This window comes from Piliocolobus tephrosceles, chromosome 6, assembly GCF_002776525.5.
Source record: "Piliocolobus tephrosceles isolate RC106 chromosome 6, ASM277652v3, whole genome shotgun sequence".
Classification (NCBI taxonomy): domain Eukaryota; kingdom Metazoa; phylum Chordata; class Mammalia; order Primates; family Cercopithecidae; genus Piliocolobus; species Piliocolobus tephrosceles.
The window spans coordinates 153,432,215-153,446,098 of NC_045439.1; the positions used below are offsets into that span (position 1 = coordinate 153,432,215).

The 13,884-nt window shown below is 45.0% G+C and overlaps 1 protein-coding gene across 2 annotated transcripts; it reads left to right on the top strand.

Annotated features, from left to right (window-relative positions):
• The first annotated feature begins 3,114 nt into the window (after positions 1-3,114).
• Positions 3,115-8,936, top strand: ACTC1 (actin alpha cardiac muscle 1). Of its 2 annotated transcripts, XM_023230273.2 has the most exons (7): positions 3,115-3,753; positions 4,369-4,519; positions 5,625-5,949; positions 6,623-6,784; positions 6,912-7,103; positions 7,880-8,061; positions 8,615-8,936. In XM_023230273.2, the coding sequence occupies exons 2-7, from the start codon at positions 4,391-4,393 to the stop codon at positions 8,756-8,758; spliced, it is 1,134 nt and encodes a 377-aa protein (XP_023086041.1). In that variant the 5' UTR covers positions 3,115-3,753; positions 4,369-4,390; the 3' UTR covers positions 8,759-8,936. The 2 variants fall into 2 exon arrangements, with proteins under 2 accessions (XP_023086041.1, XP_023086042.1); XM_023230274.2 differs by lacking the exon at positions 3,115-3,753 and having other exon boundaries at positions 4,391-4,519; positions 5,754-5,949.
• The last annotated feature ends 4,948 nt before the right edge of the window (positions 8,937-13,884 follow it).

Consider the following 13,884-nt stretch of genomic DNA (forward strand, 5'->3'; position numbering starts at 1 on the left):
ACTCTGCAGAGAAACGTACCTAGGGGAAAAGGGTTAGGGCTCATTTAAAATGCAGATTCAATCTTCCAGGGTGGAACCCAGGAATCTGAATTTCTATTAGGCAGTCTAGGTAATTTGGCTGGAGGCAGTTTTAGCATCACATTCTGAGAAATAGCAGACCAAGTATATGTGAAGGTATTTTTGGTGGTGGTTGGGAACAGGGCTTAAAGCCAGGTGCCTGAGTTTGAATTGTCACTCTACCATTTGCTCACCTGTGTGACCTCGGACAAAAAAGGCTCAGTGGTTCCCCAACTCACAGTATATAAACCAGTCTTTCTCAAACTGCAGGAAGCACAGTTTAGTCACAATTAGCAATAAAAAAAAAACATTGGGACTGATGTGAATGCACTGAGCACTTCTGAACTGTGTATTTCTAAATGATTAAGATAGTAAATATGATATTTTATTATGGTAAATATGCATATTTTACCATAATAAAAAAAATCTAGAATGCACCAAAGAGGAGATGTCACTTTTTTCTTTGTTTTGTAATTTTTTTTCGTTTTGAGATGTCATTTTTATATGCTTAAAAAGCCAATCTCAATTTTCAAATTAAGTGGATCTGTAAAAATTTGTTTAAATAAAAGTCAGTCATGAAATCTTACTTTCCTGTTGCTTTACATTTTAAAATATATAAAATAAGGTTCAAAGTTCTTAAAATGTGGAACTCAAGGCTGGGCTTGGTGGCTCATGCCTGTAATCCCAGCACTTTGGGAAGCTGAGGCTGGCACATCACTTGAGCCCAGGAGCTTGAGACCAGTCTAGGCAACACAGTGAAACCCCATCTCTTCAACAAATATAAAAATTAGTTGGGTGTGTTGGCATGTACCTGTAGTCCCAGTTGTTTGGGAAGCTGAGGTGGGAGGATCAGCTAAGGTGGGAGGATCACCTGAGCCTGGGAGGTCGAGGCTGCAGTGAGTCCTGATTATACCACTGCACCTGATTATACCTGGGTAACAGAGGGAGACCCTGTCTGAAGCAAACACACAAATACATAAAAATAAAATAAAATAAAATGTGGAAATCGAGCAGTAATACAAATAGTAAATATCAAATAAGCATCCTTTCTTGCTACACACATAATACATACGAAAATACACTGTTTTGAGTGTTAGGCGGTGAAAATGAGTGGAATAGGAAATATATTTTTCAAACATTTTAAGGGTGAATATTGTTCCACAAAACCGCTGTGAGTCCTCCACTGTTCTACCCGCCTCCCACTAGAGCCAGTGGGCCTGAGACGAGGGAGCCGGAAGTGGCTTCCTAGGCCCCGGAAGCCTGTGTGAAGGACTGAGGTCAATAACCATGGTTTTCCATTCCCGAGAGTGTTTGCACCTACAGCAGTGAAAGTGGGACTCTCTCATCAGCCACTCCCATGTAGAAACTCTTTTTCTCACACAAATGTTCATAAACTTCAGTTCTGCTCTACTTTTAAAAATGAACAACACTTCCTCGGGAAGCCTGTCTTGGAAACTGTTTCAGACTCCCCTTCCCTTTTTGTGACTATCCTGCTGATACCTCTTTTTCCTTCCCAATTTGTGCCATAGCTGTCTGACTTTGCTGTAATTGCCACGGAGGATGAGTCCTGTTCTGTTTTATTTCTCACTGAATCCTTAACTAGTACAGTTCTTGTCCTGCAAAGATTTGCCGAGTCAATGAAGAATGAAATCAACCTGATTCTTTAAAAGGCAGAGCTACTACTGCCTCCAAAATATCATTATTACGCATACAATTTGCTTTGTATCTTCCATCTCACATATAGCATTTGTTTCTAATTATTACAATACACAATCACCTCTGCAAGAAGTGTTAGGGTATCGCTTTTGAGAGGGAAAACTTGGGGCTTGGGAAGGTTAAGTGTCTTGCTCAAGACCAAACAGATAGTAAGTAGTAAGTGATAGAGGCAGCATTTGAGCCCAGGTCTGTCTGACTCTGACACCAGTCCCATTTCTCCTTTTCCTTGGTTTTTCTATATTTTCATGAGAGGAGGCAGTTCTACTCTTGGTATCCTGTCAATAAACATTTTTACTGTAAAATGCCTGCTGTGCTGCACGGAGTAATCTCAGCCAGGCCTCTTACCCAGCCCCACCACACAGCTGCCCTCATGTTTCTTCTCCAGACCAACCCAAACATGGTTGGGGAGTTCAGAGGGGAGGGCCCAGCATTCCCCAGTCGGGACAAGTATCTAATCAGCAGGCCTCCTCAGCATATCAACCCAAGACCACTCTAGAGAGAGATGCCAGTGCCCAGTTTTCTATTTTTAACTGGTGTGAACTGGAGGAAAAACACAAGCATTAAAAATCAAAGCGCCAGTCAAGAACTGAGAATGCAGGGCACCCCAGGGCAAACTAGTGATCTGTGTCCTTCTTCCATCTCCCTCTTCCTTCCACCTCTCCTCATTTCATGCCATGTTTCTTTTTCCTTCTCAAAACTTCAAGATCCTGCAAAATCTGTTTTCCACAGAGGAGATGACATCTGTCATTTACGCCAATGCTTCTCACACTTTAATGTACACACCAAGCAAATGAGGATCTTGCTGAAAAGCGGATTGGGATGGCGCTTGAGACTGCATTTCTAGCTCATTTCTGGGTTATGACAATACTGCTTGTCCACAGGCTGCACTTTGAGTGGCAAGGATCGGTGTATTCTTAGTTTAAGTTGCTGCTATGTTCTCCATCAAAGTATTTGCCTTTTCAGTCTTGTCTCTACCTGGAATGAAGGCCTCTGCCCCCAGTTTAAAGATGCTCATCTCCCCACCATCAGGTGAGCAAGCTATTTTTGGCATTTGTTCCTTTATTCACTTTGGCAGCAGGGGATCCTTTTCTGACCTGAAGACCAGAGTCTGAATTTGAGCAAGACCCCCGCAGCATGGATGAGGGCTACCCAACAATTGGGCTGGGGTAAACCTGGTCCCTTCTCCAGGAAGACGTGGTCAAGCTCTCACAGAAACCCCTTTCTCCTCTTCCCTGGCCAGACCCTGATCCATGCACCGGCGGGAACTTGGGTGGCCTTGGTTAATCTCAGCTTTCTGACCCAGATGAGCCCAGCCCTAGCTCTCTGAGTAAAGCCATCCAGGCTGGTGGGGAATAGACCAGAAGGGTGCCCTGTCCCGGGTGCCCCTGTTGCAGCCACTCAGATGTGCTGCTGTGGTGTCCTTTGTGCTCCTGGCAGCCCTGGAAGATGAGAAGCCGCTGTTGCTCCCCTGCTGCCCTGGCCCAGCTGTCAGGACCCCTCAGCAGAGGGCAGGGCGCCAAGCCTTCCCACTGCATGTGGCTTATTGTCCCCAAAGCTGGCGGGGGCTGCGGAGGACCGAATCCACAGCCCATCCAGGGAGCACCCCCACCCCAGAAAGGGGGAGGGGTGGGCTGGCGTCACTCAGTCTTCCCCTGCCCCCTACCCTTCATCGCCTGCCCCTCCCCAGCTCCCTATTTGGCCATCCCCCTGGCTGCCCCCTCCCCTTCCTTACATGGTCTGGGGGCCCCCTGGCTGATCCTCTCCCCTGCCCTTGGCTCCATGAATGGCCTCGGCAGTCCTAGCGGGTGCGAAGGGGACCAAATAAGGCAAGGTGGCAGACCGGGCCCCCCACTCCTGCCCCCGGCTGCTCCAACTGACCCTGTCCATCAGCGTTCTATAAAGCGGCCCTCCTGGAGCCAGCCACACAGAGCCCGCCGCCGCCCGAGCCGAGCCGAGCCGAGCCGACCCGCCCCGCCGACGGTGAGTCAGCGCCCGGCCTTGTGCGCTCACTTCTCGCCAGGTCCGCGGGCCGCGCCGGACTCCAGCCCCGCGCCGCCCCCTGGCCCGCCCGGCCGGCCCTCAGCCAAGGTCCCGGCTCCTGCGCTCTACGACTGCACTTTTGTATTTGGTTCTAGCTTATTTTGTCCTGGGCGTCCGTCCTCGCAGGGGCTCTAAGAAGGGGAATTTCGTGGCTCCCCAATGGGCGTGCTTTCCCCTCCATCTGGGGCACAGGCATGGCGATACGGACAGGGCTGGAGACCGTGTTCCCAGTTGGTGAAAAGGAAGAAAGTTAAAGGGCTGGGGAGGACTAAGGGGCTGGGTTTCATGGGTCCCTCCTCGCACCTGGCACCCTAGGTGGAACTCCTGGCCAGGAGCCTGGGTGGATTCCTCTGCCCTTCTCTGTCCCCAATCTCTTCCGCGGTTTCTTCCCTCCCTTTTTTGACTCGAGGGGAAGGGAGGTGGCAGGAGTGTTCCCCGCCCAACCCCCTGTCCAGTCCCCACAACCCCCTTCTGCTCTGTCCCCTCCTCTGGGTGCGGAGAAGGCCAGCTGCACAGGCAGCTGAGCGTGGTCCGCCTCTCCTCCTCAACCTGCAGAACCTCCTGAAGCTGTGCCAAGATGTGTGACGACGAGGAGACCACCGCCCTGGTGTGCGACAACGGCTCTGGGCTGGTGAAGGCCGGCTTTGCGGGCGATGACGCGCCCCGCGCTGTCTTCCCGTCCATCGTGGGCCGCCCGCGGCACCAGGTAAACTTCCCGCCGAGCCCCCAGTCCCACTCGTGACCCCTTCAGTCCAGCGATCTAGGAAATGGCTCTCACCTGACCCTCTTGTTCGATGAACTCCTTAGGCCCAATTAAGAAAAGGCGGATTCACTTCAAATCCAAGCCAAGACAAGCAGTACCCCCCAAACCCCAACATACTGAGAAATGTACACCTGAGTGGCAGGCCTCTCAAAGGGTGGCACTCCCGGGTGTGAAAGCCACCAGCTTCTCTCCACTTACGGCCTTTTGGACTTTGAGTCCCTAGTGTCTCCTCTGCCTTATACACTTCATTTTCTTCCTTGTCCTCTCTTTTCAGTCCTGTTTAAAACTTCTAACAATATAACCTCTCCCAACCAACCAGGACCCAATCCACATTCCTCTCTCATGTTCGCAGCCAGTTTACAGGGTTCCCCAAAGGTGTAATCTATCTCCTTCCTGGCTGCTGCATTTTTAGAAGCCAGGCATGACAGAGGCAGCGAGTGCCATGGTGATAGCGACATACCACCTCGTTTATTAAAAGAAATTCCATGCTCTCTGGGTGTGTCACATGCCTGGCCAGACAGGCTGCCGAGGAGAGCTTAGTTCTCGGAGCTGGCGAATGACTCCAGGACGGCTCTGGACAGGCTGAATTTCACTGTTGGAGTGAGGATGGCATAGCAGCCCATCATTATGTGTTCACTTGAATGTCAAAATCTTTTTCTTAGGAGAAATACAATGTGTCATTAATTCAGTCATTCCAAAATGCAGTCATCTATATTCCAGTTGACATGGGTGATGAGCTTAATAATTTAATGAAGGCATATGATATTTTTAAGGTGAGGCGAGGCTCTGCTTCTTCAGTGAAATAGCTTCATTCTCTCCTGAGTTCTATTCTCAACAATAGAATTATACATCTTTGGGGGAGTGGGGAGAAGGTGAAAGACTGATTTTTAAATAATTCTTCTAAATTGGGGTAAAATCCTATTGCTTATTATTTCTGGTATTTAAATATGTTCCTTGACTTGGGCAGTTAGATATAAATGGACAAGACACTGATCATATTCCTGACATGGTGAGTGCATGATTTTCTCATTTTTTTCCCTTCTCATAGGGAGTTATGGTGGGTATGGGTCAGAAGGACTCCTATGTAGGTGATGAAGCCCAGAGCAAGCGAGGCATCCTGACCCTGAAGTACCCCATCGAGCACGGTATCATCACCAACTGGGACGACATGGAGAAGATCTGGCACCACACCTTCTACAACGAGCTCCGGGTGGCTCCCGAGGAGCACCCCACCCTGCTCACAGAGGCCCCCCTGAACCCCAAGGCCAACCGGGAGAAGATGACTCAGATCATGTTTGAGACCTTCAATGTCCCTGCCATGTACGTGGCCATCCAGGCAGTGCTATCCCTGTATGCTTCTGGCCGCACCACAGGTATGCAGGGCTCTGGGGACAGTCACTGATTAATCACATTCCCAAGTCACCGACCTTGCTGTGAATCGGATCCCCCAGTTGAAAAAGGGATAATTCCTTTCCTCCCATTCCCTAGCAAGGTCTGTGCTAAGAGAGAGAGGCAACAATAGTGCCCTGAGGTTAGATTCAGAGCACAGTTACTGTGGGAGCTGATAGCTTGTGGAGTTAGGTCCTTCTCTTATTTAAAGCTCAGCGCAATGTAGCAACTTGGAGTGCAGCAGTCATTGTTATGTGTTTAAACCATCATATCACCTGGGCAAGCAATCCCCAAGGAGAATACATTCCCTACAGGGTCTGAGTCAAAAGAGAGAGAAACGTGTAAGTTCAATAGGAGCAAAGAAAAACACACTTGGGTGCTTACATAATGTGCTCATGGCTGATAAGGATGGTCATTTGAAAGTGTCCCCGGGAATTTTTTCTACTGTAATAGTTAAAAGGATGAGCTGCAGTTTGCTTCAGATTTAGTATCCATGATGCTCATTTTTATTCGTTGTGTGTAAGGAATCTAATTTCATCTGGATCAATGCCCATTGCTAGCATCTCTTAGCCAAGATTGGAAGCAGGCTTTGCCATGGCTAAAGCAGTGGTGTTGTCCTCAGGAATTTACCTTGTTCTTGTCTGCTTGCCTGGGCAGGCATTGTCCTGGACTCTGGGGATGGTGTAACTCACAATGTCCCCATCTACGAGGGCTACGCTTTGCCCCACGCCATCATGCGTCTGGATCTGGCTGGTCGGGACCTCACTGACTACCTCATGAAGATCCTCACTGAGCGTGGCTACTCCTTTGTCACCACCGGTGAGTGTGTGTGTGTCTCATCTGCACAGTGTGGGTCTGCTTTCTTCCTCCCTCACTGAATCCACCTACCTCCCGACAATTGACTTCTTGCTTCAGAGCATGACTGTGATACTCTTTATTTCTGCAGCTGAACGTGAAATTGTCCGTGACATTAAGGAGAAGCTGTGCTATGTCGCCCTGGATTTTGAGAATGAGATGGCCACAGCTGCCTCTTCCTCCTCCCTGGAGAAGAGCTATGAACTGCCTGATGGCCAAGTCATTACTATTGGCAATGAGCGCTTCCGCTGTCCTGAGACGCTCTTCCAGCCCTCCTTCATTGGTGAGTTGTAGGGTCTGGTGCAGAGGCACAATTTTCCCTGGAAATCTTAGGGTCTCCCAGAGTGAAATCTAGAAGGCTCAAGAAGCCCTTGAGTTAAAAGCAGTCAAAGTTTGGACTCCCACACAGCTCAACCTCAAGTCCTGATGGCTCATTAAAGAGAAAGTCTATGTTCTGCTCTAGTGATATAAAGGATGACACACTGAGTTCATCTCAAAATAAAGGATGACACAGAGTAGTAACTGAATATCACATATCTGCAGGAAAAGGGCTATTTCACAAGAGCTGACTTATTCCAGTAAGTTTCATTACCAGGTAGCTGGATTTTCCAAGTTACTCATCATTAAATGCAATAACATTCCTACTCATAGTAATAACTGGACACTGGTATGTCAACAAATATCCTTCCTAAGCAATGCTTTCCATGAGGAACTTTGTCAGGATCTGATTTAAGTCCATAAAATCACATTCATTTTAGTTTAAATGTGTATCTTTTTCTTTTCCAATACATCTTCATACATCTGATAGTTTCAGGAGGTGTTTACACGAAACAGGTGCTAAGCACAGTTGCTCCTTTCTTGGCATTGTATTGTGGATTAACTGTGAGACACCCATTGCACCCTGTAGTGTGTCTTACAGGGCAACATATGTTTCAGAGACAAATGGTGACAGCTCACCCACACAAAGAAGTCCTGTTCTCTTCCCCCTACCTTGACCTGAATGCACTGTGATATGTGTATGTGTCTGTGTGTGTCTGTGTGTGTGTGACTTGTTCCTAGGTATGGAATCTGCTGGCATCCATGAAACAACTTACAATAGCATCATGAAGTGTGACATTGATATCCGCAAGGACCTGTATGCCAACAATGTCTTATCTGGAGGCACCACTATGTACCCTGGTATTGCTGATCGTATGCAGAAGGAAATCACTGCCCTGGCTCCTAGCACCATGAAGATTAAGGTAAAGAACTTTTGTGAGTGGGAGATCCAAGGCAAGTCTTGGTATTCTAAGCAGAATTACATTCCTAATTCCTTTTCCCCTCATACTCAGTTTCCTGTCTCCTACAAACTTTACGTATTACTTTTTCTACCACTTTTTCTGATTTTCTTAGCACTTTTCCCAAGATAGGTAACTTCCAAAATGCTTTTAAGCAGTGAAGAAAAATCTTTGACCAAAAAAGACACACGCACACGCAACAAAATCTTTGAATACATTTTTAAAGCCCCAACTTTTGGGTTAGCCTCCACTATATATTTAGCTTGTTGCCAAATTATACTCTAGATAAGTGGAGAAATTCCATTTTAATAATAGAATATATCTTTAATAATAGAAATGATAAAATAGAGGTGAGTTCATATAACCTGACTGGCCACATTATTTTGTGGTATGACATATCCCACATTATAGCGAATTAGTATCTAATATTTTTTTTCTGTGAACCCTCCCAACATGGTATTTGCTCCCTTGCTTGGAACCTCAGAGTTCACTGAAAGTTTTTGTTTTCTTTCTGCAGATTATTGCTCCCCCTGAGCGTAAATACTCTGTCTGGATTGGGGGCTCCATCCTGGCCTCTCTGTCCACCTTCCAGCAGATGTGGATTAGCAAGCAAGAGTACGATGAGGCAGGCCCATCCATTGTCCACCGCAAATGCTTCTAAGGTGCCTTCTCTATCTACCTTCCAGTCAGGATGATGCTATTATGCTTCTTGGAGTCTTCCAAACCACCTTCCCTCATCTTTCATCAATCATTGTACAGTTTGTTTACACACGTGCAATTTGTTTGTGCTTCTAATATTTATTGCTTTATAAATAAACCAGACCAGGACTTGCAACCTATAAAAGCCTCTCGTTTGTTTTTGGGGTAGGCATGGGACGGGGCAGGTGTTTGCTTTGACATGTTGAGCATTGTCAGAGTTCAGTACCACAAAATTCATCCAGATGAATTAATATGACAGTTAGCTGGGAGTTATAATACTAACTTTTGATTTCATATTTTGAGACAGAATCATGAATATATTTCATACCTGAAAAGCAGATTAAGGTTTAGTTCTATATAAGTAAGAAAAGCAACTGAATAAGACAATTCTCCAGAATTAGTTGCTGCAGATGCCACTGAGAATTGTTGTTTTAATGTATGTTCCAGTTTTCATAACCTTGCAGAAAATACACATATATTGACAAAGAGAAAGTCAAAGATTATTTTAAATAAATTGGCTTAACTTCTCAATTCTTCGAACTCTTCAGTTGACTTCCTGGGGGCTATGAAAGAAACATAGTTGGCTGACAGTTGGGCCAGCCACGTCCCATTGCAAATACCCTCTAAACGTATCAAGACCATTGTGTGTGTGCAAAACAAATGTGAGGAAGCAGGAGCCAAACACTTCTGCCTGATCAGTGACTAACTTGCGAGACAGAAGCCTTCAATCTCTTCATTTCTTTGAAAACTTGAGATCTTGGGTTGAGTGAACTGAAGGCTGCGAGGTCCTGAGGGAACAAGGGGAGGCGAGAGCCACAGTATTTGCTTTGCTCCATGTATGGTGGGAAGGCTGCTGGGGCAGCGTTGAAAAGAATTGAATATGTTCCATCCTCAAGGAGTTCACACACCTACACATAATCCCCTAGTGCGTGTGGTCCTGGAGGCTTTAAGGAGATGTATGTGGGTCTGGGTCTTAAAGAATGGTCAGGAATTCGGGACGTGAGAAGAGCAGAGAGAACATCTCAGCAGAAAGAAGTGTGGCAGAAGCCAGGATATAAGACATGGGACAGGCTGGTAGGTGCCGATGAATTTTAGAAAATCCATTGGGAAAGGTAGATTTCAACTAGATTGCAGAAGCCTTACAGATTTTTGTTTTCAAATTAATTGCCAGTGAATTGTTAGCATTCACACAAAGTTTGAATGAACTTAATTGAGCTTTATTGATGAGGATTCAAGACACAGAGATTAAGCAACTGGTGCAATGTTATAAACTTTATTGGTGGAATATGCAAGACAGGAACTCAGATTTACTGACATCTACCCTGATGGTGTCTCTAAAATAATCTTTCTAACTTCAGTTACAGTTTATCAAGGGTAACCCCATTCTATCACATGCCTTTTGAGAATTTGGGTTCAATATTTGCAGTACTCTGGATTCATCAGACATCTTTAATAAATTGTAACACATTGCTACTGTCATTCAAGGTCATATGTGTGTCTTTATGCCCTTTCATACCAAAAATATCTTTTGATCCCTGATTCTAGGTTGGGCATAGTATTAAGGGCAGGAGACACAAAGATGGATGAGAGCACACTTTCTGTGATTAAAAAGCTTAGAGTTTAGAGTTCTGTATCTAGCATGTCCAAATGGAAGGCCTTCTATGCAATAAAGGCTAAACAATACATTAATTTGTTGGTATTATGTTAGGGCTTTATTCATATTCATATGAAGCCCTAACTCCCAATATGACTGTATTTCTTTAGATAAGGTGTAAACATTATTGTAGATCCACTCCCCGCCCCCGCCACCCCATTGTATCCTATAGCACAGATGAATTGGCTTAAAAGCCATGCATGGGGAGGTATGATTTCACTAGTTTTTGTGTCTCTTTCTTCTCCTCTGTACAAATGAGTGCATAAATATTATGAATTGTATCCTCTGAACACAATATGAATGCTTTAACTGTAGACAATTGGCTGGGGTATCACCTCTGGTTCTTTCCATTTGTGATTAGAAATGGAGTGGATATTTTTACTTCTATGTAAAAGTAGAAGCTTTGAGAATCAGCTTCTGATATTTGTGTCAGAAGAGGTAAGCACCCAGATTCTTGTTGAATTCTGAGGTCATCTCATCTCTGCTTGATTATAGGGTATAAAGTATTAGAACAATTGAATCTTAAAAATTGTGCTTAAGGAAGGTACTAAGACAAAAGTGTCTGCTTAAGGTAATCTTCATATATATACAATAACTAAGATGTGGATAGTGCCTATGTCTTTGGATAAAGTGCAATAAACAAAAAACTATATAAATTATATTTCTTCTTAATTTATAATGAAGTATTGTTTGCAGCTTCTAATACCTCCAAACACCATTTCTTCACTTATTTTGACTAAACAATGGCCATTATGTAAATGTGTTTAAATATTTAAGAGAGTACAGTGGAGAGAAAAGAAATATTACTGAAGAAAATAAAATATTTCGAGGGGTAGGGCTGACTTCTTGTATCCAGAGATACAATGTGAACAATGTGACTGGGTCTCCACCTTTCTTTCCAGTTCTCCCATAGAATTTATTATGGTCTGAATTGTGTTCCCTCAAAACTCATATGAAGCCCTAACTCCCAATATGACTGTATTTGCAGACAAGGCCTTAAGAAAGTGATGAAGGTTAAATGAAGTCATAAGTGTGGGGCCCTAATCCAATAGGACTGGTGTTCTTCTAAGAGGGAGAAGAGACACCAAGAGTGTGAGCACAGAGGAAAAGCCACGTGACGTCAGAGCCAGAAGTGGACCCATCTGTAAGCTGAGGAAAGAAGCCTGCTGACACCTTAATCTTAGACATCCAGCCCCCAGAACTGTGAGAAGCAAATGTCTGTTTTTTTAAGCCACTGATATGGTTTGGTTGTGTCCTCACCCAAATCTCATCTTGAATTGTGGTTCCCATAATCCCCACATGTCGTGGAGGGACCCAGTGGGAGGTAATTGAATCATGGGGGCGGTTACCCTCATGCTGTTTGTTCTCATGATAGTGAGTGAGTGCTCATGAGATCTGATAGCTTCATAAGGGGCTTTTTCTCCATTTTCTCGGCACTTCTCCTTCTGGCCATCACATAGAGAAGGATGTGTTTGCTTCCACTTCCACCATGATTATGAGTTTCCTGAGACCTCCCCAGCCATGCTGAACTGTGAGTCAATTAAACCTCTTTCCCTTATAAATTGCCTACTCTCAGGTATGTCTTTATTAGCAGCATGAAAACAGACTAATATAGCCACCCAGTCTATGGTATTCTGTTATGGCAGCCTTGGCAGACTAATATACGATTTCTCCACCATCCTATAGGTAATACAGGATTTACCAACTTAGCAGCCTCTGAGACAAAAGAATACCTTCCCATATAGTACTGGCAGAAGTCCTAGGAAAGAGCCTGAGCCTGGTCAGGCTTAGGAACCGAGTCATACCATTCTTACCACAGGGGTTGATCAATAACTATTTAGCAGGGGAGGGGTGATTCTCCAAAGAAAGAGGACAAAATAGTGCAAACGCCATACCCAATGAGCTAGAGGAGGAGAAAATTCTGGTGGCTTGTAGGGGAAGAACCGATTGTTGGATGGCTCCCACCTTCCAGCTCAGGAGTTTTGATTTGGCAGGTCCTGAGAAGGACTTGAGAAGAGTAATGACTTCATGCAAACAAAACTAGGAGACACGACTGAAAGTTTTTGGATAATATATTCCAGTGTGGCCTCAGGACTCAGGAACCCAGTGATCTCTATACGATCAGACTATCTGGATTTTTAAAAGGAAATAATAAGTCAGATTCATTTTATGGTTAATGTGATACAAATGCTATAAATATATACCAGTAACTAACAGGGAAGGAAAAAAATTAGGTCTTTTAGGCCTAAGACAGCAAAAGTTGTCTATGTTCACCTTAAGGTCTTTCAGGCTCATTATACAAGAAATCTGTCTTCCAAGCAGAGCTTCTCTGGCTGTTGCTATGGTAACCAAATTCCTGGTAGGAAGACATCCACAACAAAGTTCCTGGGGGGGTTGCAAAAGTACACCTCTGGTCACTGATGAACTTGATGTTAGGAGCCATTCTTTGAAGTTCATTCATTAGCCCTGGGTGCAATAGATGCAAGAAAGGTTGACTCGGAGGATAAAGAGCTTCAGTTCAACTATAGTTCTCTGAGTTCTTGTGGTTCTGGGCTGCCTTCCCTCCCTGGCTGAGGCTGGAAGTGAAGGGGAGCTGGGTCAGCTGAGAGTTAAGTAGGAGTGGCCTGCATGTCCTTCAGCATCATTGTCTGCTTATTTTCCTGCATTCTTTTACTGTAACTTCCATGGAAGTCAGTACTAAAGAGAGGAGACAGAAAGAAAACGACCCCAAGGGAAGGCTGAAGTAAAGCGGAATTAAAACAGGGCTTAAATAGTAGATGAGAAGCAAACTCTAGAGTCAACTGTAAGCAAGGAATTGGGTCAACAGGGTAAGTGTTTAACACAGGAAGATGACTTTGGAACTATTACGGCAAGTGGCCTGGAGGCATCATGCAGGTCAGGATATGGTAAAACAGGCATCATGTAGGAAATTTAAGAGCAAATCTGCCTTAGGCAAAATAGCATTCTCCTAAGGCCTCTTGAACTCTAGGATGTACACTTTAGACTTCTTTTCCAGTGTCTTCCACCAAATGCTGGCCATCTGGGACATTCTCCCTATCACTCCAGTTACAAATTATAACTTACTGTTATATTAGTCCATTCTCACATTGTTATAAAGAAATACGTGAGACTGGTTAGTCTATAAAGAAAAGATGCTTGATTGACTCATGGTTCTGCAGACTGTAAAAGAAGCACAGTAGCTTCTGCTTCTGAGGAGGCCTCAGGAAGCTTCCAATCATGACAGAAGGCAAAAGGGGAGTGAGGCATCTCACATGGTGGGAGCAGGAGCTAGGGGCAGGGAGGGGTCACACACTTTTAAATGACAGGATCTCATGAGAACTCAGTCACTAACGTGAGGACAGTACCAAGGGAATGGTGCCAAACCATTCATGAGAAATTTGCCTCCATGATCAAATCACCTCCCACCAGGCCCT